At 43.7% G+C, this 15,314-nt stretch overlaps 1 protein-coding gene across 2 annotated transcripts in view; it reads right to left on the reverse strand.

Annotated features, from left to right (window-relative positions):
• The window catches only part of LOC138292818 (flavin-containing monooxygenase 5-like), a 373,180-nt gene that overhangs the window by 11,905 nt on the left and 345,961 nt on the right, over window positions 1-15,314 (reverse strand). For both annotated transcript variants that reach the window (XM_069231613.1, XM_069231614.1), the window contains one exon: window positions 11,060-11,132. In XM_069231613.1, the coding sequence (XP_069087714.1) occupies window positions 11,060-11,132 (73 nt within the window). The remainder of the gene's footprint in view (window positions 1-11,059; window positions 11,133-15,314) is intronic.

Consider the following 15,314-nt stretch of genomic DNA (forward strand, 5'->3'; position numbering starts at 1 on the left):
TAGTCATATTGTATGAGGAATTGGAAAGAGAAATATGTTACCAAGTTATACTGACAACCAGCATGATAACCACCTACCTCTTTAGGAATCCTGAATCAGAATAAAATGAGAACTTTATTGTGATGCAGGATTTCAAGAGATATAGAAGTTGCGAATCATGTGTTGGCCATTTGTATATGGAAAAAATGAAAATTCAATAAAATAATATAGTAACCAAACAGTTAGCATTAGTTTGTTGGGATGCTCTGGGAAGTCGGACTTTGAAATACACTAAACATACCTCGAAACAACGTGTCTTATAATATTTGCAAAGGTGATCAACGCGCTGCCCTGTTTTACTTTGTATCATGGGAGCATTCCGTGGGTAGTGTCTGGGCATTCTCATGGAACTACCCGTGGGTTTTGATGCAAATCCCTACCTACAAAGAATTGTAGACAGGGAATTGCACCAAAATACTGCCCCTTCTTGATGCAGACATAACGAGAAGAAATGATTTAAGAATGATTTAACTTCTTCTAATTTTTCCCACTTTGCATGTGTACTACATTGTACAGCATGCATACAAAGTGGGAAACGCCTTAAAGCATACTTTTTGTACTGAAAGGACCCCTTCTAGCATAAAAGGAAATAAGTTACTTACCTGTAACTCTGGTCCTCCTGCAGTGGTATCTTTCATAGATTCACATGCTGGAATATTACCCTGTCATCAGACTGGGAACCCCCAGCTATTTTCCAACAGCCGGTCATTCTCAACCTACAACATACCATAGAAAACCAACAGGCATCTTTTGCAACCCATCCTCACCTATTAAATTTCCTCCAGCCAATTAAAATGTTCTGCCTCCAGCTGATCTCCTACTCAACTTTTCAACTGAGATTTTCGGAACCGCAGTTCCTACTTTGTTTCTCCTGACACTTACGGGCCTCATTCAAGGGAAGGAGGGAGGAGGGCTGCATGTGAATCTATGAAAGATACCAATGCTGGAGGACCGGAGTAACTTATTTCCTTCTCTGGCATTGGATCTTTCATATAATCACATGAATAACAAATTAACATAGCAGTGCACAATTTATAACTTTATCATTTGGATGGTGGGATGAAGAAATTGAGGATTACCATACACAAACAAACCTTGCAAAACTACTTGCCCCATTAATGCTTCATGCCTACTTGCAAATCCACACAGTAATGCTTTGTAAAAGCCTGAGTCGTCTTACAAGTCACCGCTTTACAAATCACTTCCAAGGATATTCCTGCATATTAAGCTGTTGAAGCCACCATTGCTCTTGTGGAATTTGCTCTGACTCTCCTAGTCAGTGGCCGGTTCATCAACATGTGTGCTTTAGTAATACATGAACCAATCCACCTTCCTATTGTCTGTTTGGATACTGCCTTTTCTTTATTCCTCATACCATATGCAACAAATAACTGATCATTGGATACTCAGCCAGCACTTGGGGACTGCGGGACTACTTTCCCAGGACACACTTGCGCAGGAGGAGGGGCTGCCAGAACCTTTCCATGCCACCATGCTTATAGAGTTCAACCTTCTCCCATGGCGCGGGATGCTCGGCCAGTACTTGGGGACTGAGGGACTACCTGTCCCAGGAGACACTCACCCAGGAGGAGGGTCCTCCAGAACGCTCCTGTGCCACGTTTATAGCGCTTGGCCTTCACCCATGGTGCAGGATACTCAGGCAGCACATGGGGACTGCAGGACTACCTGCTCCAGAAGACACTTGTCCAGGAGGAGGGGCCAACAGAACCTTCCCGTGCCTCCATGCTTATAGCGCTTGGCTTCTCCCACGGTGCAGGATACTCAGTCAGCACTTGGGGACTGCGAGACTGCCTGTCCCAGGAGACACTCACCCAGGAGGAGGGGCCACTAGAACCTTCCTGCACTGCTGCGCTTATAGCGATTGGCCTTCTCTCGTGGCGCAGGATACTCAGCCAGTACTTGGGGATTGCAGGACTACCTGTCCCTCAAGATATTCACCCAGGAGGAGGGGCCGCCAGAACCTTCCAGTGACACAGCGCTTATAGCGATTGGCCTTCTCCTGCGGCTTGGGACACGCTTGGGCCGTACCATGGTGAAACCCGTGCCAAAGGTTGGCCCGTCCTGTGCCCATCAGCGACCGGAAGAGGCTGGGCTGGGTCCCCTGCTTTCATCCAATTTTACTCAACTACAAGCATCCTGCTGCTATGGACAAGGAACCGTGAGGGCTTTCAATTGCTTTTAATTGCTTCTGTTAAGTCCTTGTACCTCCTCTCGCTCCCCCTTGGTTTTCTGTTTGGCTTACTGCGAACTGATAAAACAACAGGGTGACAAGACATGGGCAAACGGAAGGCGTCTGATCTAATCAAGCCCAATGTTAAGAAAATTAAGAAACCTGTAAAGGGGACCATTTCGCCCCAAATGATCAATAGAAAGAATTGTACTCTGTACGATATAGATCATTTAATTCAAAAGGTTGAATCTATTTTGAATACTGAACCCTTGGGGGCGTTGAGCTAATTGCCAAAGTGCCAGCCATGTTAAAAAAAAAGAGCTAGGGAAACGGTGGTGGAATCCCATGAAAACGCTGCTAATGTAATGATTCTTCTGCTCATGTACCTCCGCCTTCTGTGCCAAAGGCCCTGTATCCCCCAAAGTAAAGAGTCTTCTGAATGTACCCTGCTCCAATCATTATTCTGCATTAACCTATGCTGCAGGTCTCAGTCAAGTCTAGCCTCAGGATCACTTGACAAGTAAAACTAGCACAACTGACCTCGATACCAACGCGGGCTCTAAGCACCTAGGGGCAGTGGTCACATTAGAAGGTGATATGAGTTCTTCAGAATTGCGTACTAAGTTGGGTGAAATCAAGGACCTTTTGATAGCTTTAACCTTTCAGCTCAAGAAGGTGCCTGTGTCCACTGAGCCTTGATGTTGCAGATGTCATGCAAATTCTGATCCTGAATTCAAAAGGGACTGCAGTGTTCATACAAGCCTGATAAAAGAGGGGACCGTGACACTGGGTAACATAAAATCTACACCATCTCCAGTATTAATGCAGAAGCGTTCTTCAAGTTCTATGCCACCTTGTGATCACTAAGGCCATCTTGTGAAAGGATCCCATTGTGTCCAAGGTGCTAACTCTTCCAGTAATTCTGGTTGCTTCCCTAATTACCTATGCGTTGCATGAGCAAATTCAAGCTTACGTTTACCTGCTGCCAGAGAGCTAGAGGCACCCGGAAATCTGGGGCAGTTTGGTGCTTTTATCAACATGCAATCCAAATATAGAAGAACAGTTTACCTAACCACAGTCCCCAAACTGAGAAAGGATGCTCATGAGGATACTGATTCATTAATCAATAAGGTTACGCATTGTTTCAGATCCAAGAGAGGTTGCTTAGGCATAGTGAAGTCTGATGTGGAGAAAGTTATGAGATATTCTATGGAATCCTCTTTTTTTGACTACATTGAAGTTGAGCTAAAAAATTAGTTTCTGGTTGATAACCTCATAAATCTCCGCACTCACAAAAAAATAGACTCTGTGACTTCTGAGATGAGGATTAAGAAATTTCCTCTGGCCCCGTCAGATTCTTCTGACAGCTCGCCCACACCTCAGTCCGAACCCGGAGAAGGTGCAAGGGGCACAGATTCCATTATCTCTGAACAGTAAATGACCAATGATGATTCTGGGTTGAATTCGATTGATTGACTAGGGCAGGCTACTTATAACAAGGGAAAGGTGGACTCCCCAGTTCTCCCTTCCAGTATTGTGAAGACCACTACAAGAGATCCTGGTGTACAGGGCTGTTCTATGTCGACTCTGAGTCCCATGAGCCATCAATCTAAGGAGAAAGAGGGGGAGAGTAGTAGCCTCTCATGGTCACCCGCCAAACAAGATGGACTTACTTTTGTTTCATGGAATCTGGCTGGGGTTAAGTCGAAGTTAAATGATCAAGTCTGGCTGACATTCATAGGGAGGCATGAGAACTGTCTTCTTCAGGAATCCCGGGCAACAGACAAAGTTTTTATTGATGGGTTTGTCACATATAGCGTGAAAGCAGAAGCCCCTAAGAAATTTGGGCGGGAAATAGGGGGGTTTAGTTAAATGTGACATTGTATGCACTCATGAATTGTTGAATGCAGATTCTCCTGATCTGCAGGGCCTTCAGTTCAAATTCCCAACAGGTCTGAACCTGATTCTTTTTAACGTGTATGCTGGTAGCGATTCCCCAGTAATTTCAAAACTAGATGATCTAATTTATATATATCAACACGTGGCTAAAATGATTGTAGTTGGAGACTTTAATGTCTCTTTTGAGCCTTCACCACTTATTGGTCTTGTAACCGAACAAGAGGATGAACCGTCATTTGGTACACCACATCAACATTTCTCTAACACTACTATGCAGATTGAATCAATGGTGGTGGGATAGGGCCTGACAGCATGTAAATTGGAGAACCGTACCCGATTCTGGTAAAGTAGTTACATTCAAGAGGGGTTGCCAATCTAGTGTCATTGATTATGTCTTACTTGACATTAGTCTTTGGCCCAAGCTCCTTGATATGGAGGTTGTTTATCACACCAACATTGATCACAATCCCCTTATTACTATTTTAATCAGGGATGATTTTAAGAGATCATCATTAACCTGCCCTACTCTGTGTCCAGAACCCATTGTGACAAATAACTTTAGAGGAGTTTCTTGGCCTAGAGTATCGGCAAAAAAAGAATAACATGCCAAGATCTATCAATGGTTTGCCCATTTTATGTCAAAGTATGAGAATACTACTCAATCTGCCATCCCGATTTTAAATATCCACAAGCATCTCTTAAGTACTTTGCAGGGAATCGTATAAAGAGTCATGTAGCAAGTTCAAAAGATGTCCGAAAGATCCGAAGTAGTTTTCACCTGATTGCAAATTGGCCAAACAGGCCTTAAAATGGGCTGTTAGAGAATGTAATCCCTCAGAAATTTGTGTAGCACGTATTAGATATAAAGCAGCGCTCAAACAGGCTAAGCACAATTGAGAGGACAAAAACTGGCAGGACATGCTTCAGGCCTTGAAAGTTAAGGATAGTCAGACCTTTTGGGGTATATTTATTCACAGGACTGCTGGGAGCATAAATCCCAGGCAGTATCACATTCAACCCAAGAGGTGGGAGGAACACTTCTCTGAATTGTATGCTTAAGTTAGCATGAATGAATATTCGCTCCCTGAGTCTGCCTGGAATTCTAGAGGTATTGCTCCAATAATAGACAACAGGTACATTGTGTGCCCTTTCGTTTAGAGGACACCCTTTCAGCTATTCAAAGCCTCAAGCCGTTAAAGGCACCTGGTCCTGACCACATCCCAGGAGACCTGTTTAAGTCTGAGCCCCAGCTCTGGGCCAGCTATGTGATTCTTCTGTCAAATGCGGTTGCAGCAGAGGGAGAGATCTCTGACCCTTGGAGGGAAGCTGAGATAATCACCATCTTTAAGAAAGGCGACACAGGCTGTCCTGCTTATTACAGGCCTAGTAGCCTGATTGACAACTTGAAAAATATCTTCTCAAGGCAAGTACTCAATAAATTACAACAATGGATGGTTGTTGAGGTGATACTGTGCCGTTTAGAGGCAGGGTTCCTCGCTAAAACCAGCACTATAGATAAGGCTTTTACATTTTCTCTCCTATACTGGAAATAAGTCCTTCTTAGCGGTCAGAAATTATAAGTCACATATGTTGATCTCCGTGTTGCATTCAACCTTGTGCCACATGAGTAGCTCTGGAGAGTGCTAGAAGACATAGGGGTTCCCAGAAGTTTATTAGATCTTCTCATCTGACTTCAAGAAAAAATCATGCACAGGTCCGATGGGGCAATAAGGGCAAATTCCAATACTTCATGGAGTTAGGCATGGGTGTGTCCTTGCGCCTACTTTGTTCACCCTATATGTCGATAATGTGGTAGAGGAGCTAGGGAACTGTGTTAATGATTCCCCCACCCTAAATGGGGTAAAGATACCAATACTGCTCTATGCAGACGACTCACTGCTAATATCAAAGATTCTTGGTTGAAGGGAATGATTGCTTGTGTGCAGGAAGGTATAACAAAATAAGCCTTTTTGTGATGAGTTGCCAGATAGGATTCCTGCACTCTGAAAGTGCAGTAGAAAATCTGACAGTTGGAAGGTTCAGTGGGAGATCAGCTGGAGGCAGAGCATTTTAACTGGCTGGAGTTTGGATCATAAATAGATAAGGATGAGTTGCAAAAGATGCCTGTTGGTTTACTATGGTATGTTATGGGTTGAATATGTAGTGCTGTTGGAAAATAACCAGGGGTTCCCAGTCTAACAACAGGGAATTTTTCTAGCAAGGGAATCTATGAAAGATCCAGTATTGATGAACCCTTGACGTCACCACCCTTTCACTATGGCATAAGGGTGTCTGCATTTGTGCATGCCATCCAAAGGTGTGCCAGCAAAGGGAGAGACAGAAGAGCACCACATCTTACAAGATATGGCACTGTTCAGCTCCATCCCTTTCACACACCACAGCAACTTTCTTTACTGTGCTGTGTTGTGTGACTCCAATGTATATCTGGGCCAGGGTTTTGCATCAAAAAGGTGGACCCATGGACACCCTCGGTCACTAAGTAATGCAAAGGAGTGCTAGGTGTTGCTTTGCCTTTTAGGTGAATTTCCAGAGCAAAACATGTTTTGCACTGGAAAGTAAATATAAAAAAAATATTTTGTGGCGATTTGCATCACTTTGGAGATGCAAGTCCAGCGCAAAATATTATTAAATATATCCTAATGAATACATGTAACTGCATCACAAGTGTATCTGAGAGAAATGAAAGGCTTAAAATCTGCTACAGTTCCTCAAATCGTTACTTTCAAGTCAGACACCATTGCTTGAAATGACAGCCACAAATGTTGAGGGGGTGTGACTTAAACCTAGAAATTCACATTTACCACTTTGCTAGTCTAAGGCCTTGTTCTCATTATTCTGAAGGGTAAGTAAATGTACCAAAGCTGGTTGATAATGATGTATCAACATTGCAACTTAAAATAAATTGAGTGTTATGGAAACAGTTGATGACACCGTGCTATAGATAGCAACTGCCAGTCACTGGGCAGTACAAAGATGTAAAAAGTTGAATTCTTGGAAACTACCTTTTAGGTGTATGTATACTTTTATAGGGCAAGATGAAGTCACTCAATGGAAAGGTAGCCAGGGCCTCATTTACAAGAAACTGATGCATTGTCATTGATGTGTCAGATTTCTCGTGCCTGCTGCACATCCCCTAATGATGGCATGGATGCGCTGATGCATCTGTGTTTTCACAGATGCATCAGAAAATCTGACCCATCTGTTGGCACTAAAGTGAAGCGTTGCTGAAGTTGCGTCATTAAAATGACGCAACTCGAGCAATGCGAAGAGAGACCCATTGGAAAAAGCCCTGCATCGATTTTAAGCCTGATCTGAGCAAACTTTTGACGCAGTGAAGTCATAGAGTGATGCAGTGAAAAGTTCTCTGCGCCACTTCTAAGTGGCTTTTTCTGTAGGAACGCCTACCCTGCATACAATACCAATAAACCTTTTGAATTTTAATTCCGCTTCTGAGATTCAATGGCCCAGATTTAAGAAGGCCTAGAGCCTCCTTGTGCCACATTAGTGTCATCTTTATGATGCTAATGTGGCTCAAAGAGGCCAAATTTGCTGCACTAGATTTACAAAGTGGCTTAATGCATGCATTGCGCCATTTTGTAATCACTTGCACCACATTATGCCCTCGCCAGGCAAAATGGTACTATGGAATCTATGAGATTCCACTGTGCCATTTTTAGCGGCTATTTTTAACTTCTGCACAGCGCAGGCATTAAAAGGGGCACACCATTATTCCTAATGGGCCCCTATGTACTTTGCATGATCGGCACCAACATTTTTGGCGTTAATCCTGCAATGTGCAAAAATAGTGTCAAAAATTATAATGCTTTTGTCCCTAACCTGCACCATGGTGCACCATATGTCAAATATGGTGTACACATGGTAGTGTTAGAGGGGCACTAAGAGGTGCAACAAAAATGGTGCTGCATTTAATGCAGCTCAACGTATCCTAATTTTGGGCCAATTTGTGGCCAAATGGGTTCCACTGTAATTTGATTGAAATGTACTAATGTGTCTCTCCCTACCCCTCAGAGCTTCTAAGAAGATTCATCACACACAGGAAATTAGTAAATGGGCCGGATGCTTCATCTCTAGCCCACTTTGCTCCTGCCATGGGTTTGGATGGTGGGCTGGGATGGTGCTGCTGCGAAAGAGCGACAGGAAAATGGGGTCAGATGGAGAGAGCGGGTTCCAAAGGCAGAAGATGAAGGGGGCGAAGAAGCAGGGGGCATTAGGAGAGGGAGGGCAGGAGAAAGAGTGTCACAAAGGGCGGGACAGAACAGGTGCCACAGGAGGGAGGGAGGAGCAGGTGAACAGATCAGAAGGGGGATGAATGAGTAGAGCTGGTGGAGGGTGAGGGAGGGAGGTTCAGGAGAAAGGGTGCCACAAGGGGACAGCAGGGAGAAGAATAGGTGACACTGGGGGGAGAGGGACATCAAGATGGCAGCCAAAGGAGGCAAAGATGTTTGTATATCAACTGAGTTGAATGGCCAGAAGCTTACATACTAGTTGAGTCTTGATCTTCAGCAATGGCTTCCTCCTGGCTGTGGTCACGAATGAGCTTCCGGGAGGCAGGCACTGCATGTACAATATGCTCGTAGTGGTCAATGGCCAGGCAGTGCAAGTGAGAGGAATAAAACACCTCTCTTCTGATCACTGCTTTTTATTAGTCCAAATATGTCACATAGTGAACAAAAGGAGGGTTGTTCCAAGTTTTAGAATTTGCTGGGACTTTTATAGAAATGTTGGGATTTTAACAAAAGTCCTGATTTCTGACAGAAATAAAAGTTTTGAAAGAAGGTCCAATGATGTGTAGCTCTAGTAAATTGATATGTAGACTCCTGAGGTGCCTAAATACTGCTTGTGAAGAATTTCTGCAGATGGTTCCCTTTTGCAGGCATCTGTCATGAGGAAATACCAGGATTCACATGAGTGGAGCAACTGGACTATGGGGATGTTTGCCCTGACCTGCCACCACTGGAGGGCTAACTTCAAACTGGAGTAAAAATTTTATGAAGCGCTGGATCTCTGGCAGGGTGACCGTCCTGAACTCTTGCCTTCTAGGAAGCTTCTAAAGTATCATTATGGGACACCATTCAACTGATTTATTTCTGATCAGGACTGAAAACCCTTGCTGCTTTGCAATCTAGGTACTTTTCCTGTGGACTGTTTTAACCATAGATTTCTTCACTAGGCTTGAAGAGCTGAAAGAGGTTGGTGCAGTTCTTTCTTCAGTGGTCAGGCGGAGGCTTCTGTCTAAATCCCTGGGTGTGTCTGAAACAGGTGGAGACAAGCATTCATTTCTTTGTAGTTATTTCCTGGCAATCTAGTAGATGACTTTGAATCCTACCTTCCCCTAACAGGATCAAGCAAGGGGGTGATGTAGTAGAACTGGTTTGCTTGCTAAGTTCTTTGGAGCTGATTTCTATCTCTGGCTTGATTAGCCTTTTGAACCTTTCAGAGGCCTCTACAATTGTGACTGGGACTAATGGATACTTTACGTCAATTCTTTAAGGTTGTGGAGGGATAAGAAATACATAGTAGAGCAAAACACCTCCTGTGTGTATGGGCGTTGATGCAATGCTTTGGAACTTTGAAAGGATACAGTCTCCTATAGGACTGCTGTCAGTTTGGTTCTTTTACGGGTTGGGAATAATACACTCTTCTGGGACTGAGGAGGATGTAAATCTCTTGGAAGCTGCAAATATGCTCCAACCTCTGGAGTTAGGTATGTTGGCACCTCTGTGTATTTTGAGGACCACACATGGTGGGTGTGTTTCCTTAAGATATTCAACAAATGTGTTCCCTTTGGGCTGGGCATTGAAGAATTTTTTGAGAGTGAGGGTGCAATTACTTGTGAATTTACGAAGGCACAATCTGTCCGAACTAGAAACAGTGTATGTCTGAGTGGGTTTTGGTTGGTATAATCATGTTGAAATTTGCAGAAGGTGGTCTTCTGTGAGAAAAAAGTGAATCTGTATGTGTTTGTGAGCAATGTTGTGCAAACCTGTAGGTGTGCATTCTACTGAAGAAGTGGAGGAAGCAATTACATTCAATAGGAAAGACTGCTATCCTTTTTAATTGGTCAAATAAAACAAAACAAGTCACAGCCAACAATACAATGACATAAAGTAAGATTTCAAACAGAGAATGCTCAAGAGCAACTCAATTACTCTTGGTCCTTGACCCGAAGACTGGTTACAGTTCCGTCCACCCTACTTAGAAGCTGATATTTTCCTCCACCCTACTTAGAAGTTGATATTTCCCCCCAGACGTGTCCAAATAATTTCATGTTCATGTCTAAGTTGCTTAGTTTATCAAAATGTTAGAGCTCCTCCTTCTATGAATCATACAGGGTGAAATCAAATTATTAAAGTATCTGGATATTCGTAGACGGCCAATTAGAATGGCTAAAAAGCAAATCTACATTTCATAAATCTATTAAGTCCCATCTTTAGCAACGTGGTGTTGGTTAAACATGGTAGCCCTTAACAGTGGCAAGGGGAGACTACTATTTCATCAGATAATACTGTTCCCTGACAGTTGGGGATGAAACAAGGACTTCAGATGTGGACAGTGAGAAGAAGTCCTTCTGTGTGGCAGACCATCAGTCATTGTCAAGAGTCTGTTCTTTCAGAGCTCGGAAGGCTGCCATCCCAGGTGAACAGAGGGAAGAATGTCATCCTTCGAGAGCCAGATTTTATGCAGTCCCCTGACAATAGGATTGGTGACATTGAGAGTAGATATGTGTTGCAATTCATTGAGAGCAGGGTTGGAATGAGTGCCCAAGGAGATGAGAAAAGTATAAACGTGATTGTTTGGTAAACTGGTAAGCTTGATGTTTTTTAGGGGTGCTGAGGAAGGAATAAGAAATAAAGGAAGCAAACTGATTGAAATTTACGCCCCCCCTACCGTTTTTCCAATGCTTCTTTCTTCATTGCAATATCGGCCTCCATCTCATCTACCGAAGGTAGCTTGTTTAATCCTAGAAGAGAAGTGATTCTGTGGTAAGTAGGGATGCCATACAAGCTACAGGAAAGTCAAAACATTAGCTGTGGTGGGGAATAACATTAGTTGTGATGATATTCATTGTGTGTACAATAAAGCGATGGTTGAATCTACTATGGGAAATAATAAGAACATACTACACAGTTGTGAAGGCAGATGTAATCTCAAATTGGCCACAATTTGGTTTCATACAAATTTCATGAGGAAAGACCTGGCAGAATATGTATATGGAGAATACAGCTTAAACTGAGTTTTGCTGTTCGGAAAGTGAAACAACGTGCAGGATCACAGTGTTAGCATCCCTTCTGAGATGCAGAACTCAGGAAAGAGAAGTAATACCATCTCCAGTAATTACCATGCACAGCACTATCAGAATTTGCTGGGCGTCCCAATATTGACACCCAAAATTAGGATACTCGTGATGAGACCGTAAAGGGCTTATTAACAAGCTCCTGTGATGCAGGGCGGCGCAGAGAGTGTCTTGCTGTGCCTCCCTGCGCCACTGGAAGAGTGCAAAAATGTGCTGTATCTACAAGATGCCGTGCATATCTGTCCTCTCCCCCTGCGCTGGCACTAAAATTAGCTGCCTAGCGCCAACGCAGCCGCCCTTGCACCATAATGCAAAGGTGCCTGAGTTGCGGGGGATGATTTTTTATGTGCAGGAAGGGACACCTTCCTGTACATAAACACATAAACAATCATAAATGGCGTTTTGCTCTTTCTATTTGTGATGCAGCACACATACAAAAAGCAAACATGAGTAGAAATAAAAGTACTTCTCGCTGCGCCACTCTAAACCCAACCCTGGGGTGGCGTTAGTTTTTGGTGCTGCCTCAGGTTTACGATTTCTTGTAAATATGGGGCATTGTCAAAAGCAATGAGTGTTGTGTGGAAACACCCACAGCAATACCCATTGCACGAACCCTCTGCCCCAGAAAGCTGCGTCGGGGGGGCCCATATTTACAAGGCTGGGTTAAGCTATGCAAAATGGCTTAGCGCCACCTTGTACATGTGGGAAAAGGCACAGGGCCACCGAAGCGTCACTGAAAGTTACGCTCCAGGGGTGCTAGAGGTGTGTAAATAAGCCCCTAAGTGTTAAGAGGCCGGGGACTGGCTTGATTGACTAACAGCCTGATTCAAAGTTTTGCACATAGCGTACTCTGCTGCAAATGTGATGCAGTACCCTATCTACCAAACTCTTGATCCGTCCGCCTTATTTAGAGATGGGCGGTCCTTAATTGTTCCGTCAATGGAGCCCTTGCTGGCTCTTTTGATGGAAAACACCCTCCGATGGTTGACTAAGTAATGGTTCTCAGAGAAAAGACATTACACCATCCACCCTGTTTAGGGCGGACAGTGTAATTATTTTCTCCTCCATCACTTCCAGGTAAAACCTGACAGAAAAAGAAAATAATGACCCCACATTCTGGAAGAAAACTGCGAGGGTGTGTGGGTCATTAGATTTTTGTTTTTCAGAAACAAACTTCAACTTTGAGTATTTGTTTCTGAAAGACAAAAAACTTTATTAGGTTTGGTTAACGGCTGTCAAAACAGATCGTGCCCATCCACCAAACTTCTCGTAAATTGAAAGGAACTGTTGTGACGGTGATTCCTTTCAACGTACAGAGAATTACCACTGGCCGACGGTCATCTTTAAAATTAGTGGGCAATAGTCTGTCAGGATGGCGGAGGTGATTCCTTCCCCCCACCCTGAGAGATAGAGTACCATCCATCAAGTGCTAAATCAGGCCCTATGTATACATGAGGCTAGACACTTCATAAGCCAAATGAGTGGGCCAGTAAACCAAATAAAACACAAAAATCCTCATAAGCTTAATGGCCTTATTTTGTGTCCTATGAGTGGTTATGCCACCTGTGGATATGTCAGTGTTTCTATTTCCTCGTTTCTTTCTATAAACTACATCATTGTTGTCTACAACACCGCTGCAATCCTTAGAGGCACCAAACTGCAAAAATTACATTACATAAATTATTGACAATTCAGCATCAAATAAAAAAATAGAGAAAAACCAAAGTAAAGTGTTTTTCTTTTTTAGGTTGAGCCTAGGCAGTGCGCAGAGCTGACATATTGGATTCAATCTATGGGCTTTAAACCATGCCCACTCTTGCCATTCGTTCTTTGTTGTGCTTGTCTTAAATGCTTCCTTTTTATTAGTAAATTTTCCCAAAATGTCCCTCCCTTTTGTGCTTTAGTTCCCTCCCAGGCGATTTCACTAAGAGAACATTTTTGTTGGCCATCACACTATGTTCACGCTTCCTCCTGTTACAGCGTGTGATGGCCCCTCCTCCCAGCGTCCTTTTTGTTGGCCATCTGTTGCCTCCTCACTCACACCTCCTCCCTCCCGTCATGGCTACCATCCTTCCTGCGCCACTGCTTGTTCTGTTTGTGTCTTTTTTACAGGAAACATTCTGTGATGAAGGCTTGCATACAGAAATTCTAGATCAGTAATATTACTACTATAGTTAAGGTGCGCGGTATCTGTGACAGGGTGAAATGAACGTCATTACTCACACTGTTTGTATTTCGTACTTCTCAAAACTCGGGGCCTCTTAAACATAGGCTGTCTGGTTTTATTATTACATGCATTTATATTCACATAGGAAAGAGCTGGTTGTAAATACTTCCTTGTGTTGTCTATCTTTTATGTTTGTGCTTATTGTAACATCCCTGGTAAAGAGAGCGAGCACAGGTGAAGCGCCTTTTTAGTTTTTTGTGCATTTTGGCTAAAGCGCTTCCCCTTCTCTTGCAAGAATTGCGGCCGACGGTTCGTCTCCAGTATCTGGTTGATGAGATATGCTGGAAAAGCCAGCTGTTAGGCAGTAGAACTCTTCTACCTCTTGCAGCACTTGGAGCTCAACCCGCTGCCCTTTCTTTTGCTTCCCCCGCCACAGGCTGCCTTCACAGGAGCCCATCCCCACTTTCATTGTGTTCTGCAACCTCAGGATGGCCGATCAAGAGCCACGGTGGGAGTCCAATGAGCCCATGGACACGACGGCACTACATGTTTCAGAGGAACTGCCAGCCGCCGGCACGGACATGCCGAAGGAAGGCACACAGGTGAGTGTTGGTAATCCAGGACTATGCGGGTGCACTTATCTCTCGAAGCTCCTAACACTGTCAGCTTGACCACTGATCTAAACTGCACACTGAGTGCAGCTATTCTCGTCTTCATTCAAACTCAGTGATATTCAAACTTTGTAATGCTGCGCCCCCCCAGTGGCAAAAAAATCATCAAGGCCCCCATCTGAATTTTTCACAATTATTCTATTGGCAATGTTTAAATATATCTAGACACATTTCAACATTGCAGTTAAGTTATGTCACTGTTTGAAAAAATGCAATCAAATACATTATACCAAACATACTATTCTGGTCAGGCAGGCCTTACGAATGTGTAAAAGTATCCACAGTGTGTTTATTAGGGGTGGGCGTTTGAAGTGTATTTGGAGGCCCTTCCCTTTTGACACATATTCCCAGCTGGGATATAAATTTCAAACATGTTAGTGATGGCCCATTACATAGCTGCTCATTTCTTTCAGTTTAAACCAAGCCCTGTTATCAGCATGATGCTTATTTTGGCCAGAGCCTGGCGCCCTGCCGCCCACTAGTTTGAAGATCCCTGTTCTCACTCTTTTCCTGAGCCCGTCGGGCTGTCGCCTGTATCTTAGCACCCGCCAGTAACCAGGGAAGAAGAACCTCCCTTCTCCCCCCTCTTCAGTAATAGTTGTCAGTCTGGGTCACTGTTCCTCCACAACACTACACACCATCAACAACTGGAAGTATTCATGGGCACATCAATAGCTATTCCCATGGCTCTCCTTGATCCCCCCTTTTTTTTTTATTGTTATTTAGGTCTCTATTCCCAGTGTGCTATCCGCCCCGAAGTGCTACGAGCAGGTGAGCCCCTTTTTGTACAGTGGCTTAACACATGAATGGCTCTCAACACGAATGTCACACTTCCCCTTTGGGGTGTTGCAGAAAAAACTCCCATCGGCAGGCAATGTCATTAACCTTGGCTTAAGTGTTACAATCAGCACACAAAGAAAACAAAGTCACAATCTCTTCACGATTAAGTAACAATAGAGGACCTTTTATACATCTTCCCCTTTCCTGCACATCATTCTCTGCAACAAGAAC

Source organism: Pleurodeles waltl, chromosome 4_2 (assembly GCF_031143425.1).
Source record: "Pleurodeles waltl isolate 20211129_DDA chromosome 4_2, aPleWal1.hap1.20221129, whole genome shotgun sequence".
Taxonomy (NCBI): Eukaryota; Metazoa; Chordata; class Amphibia; order Caudata; family Salamandridae; genus Pleurodeles; species Pleurodeles waltl.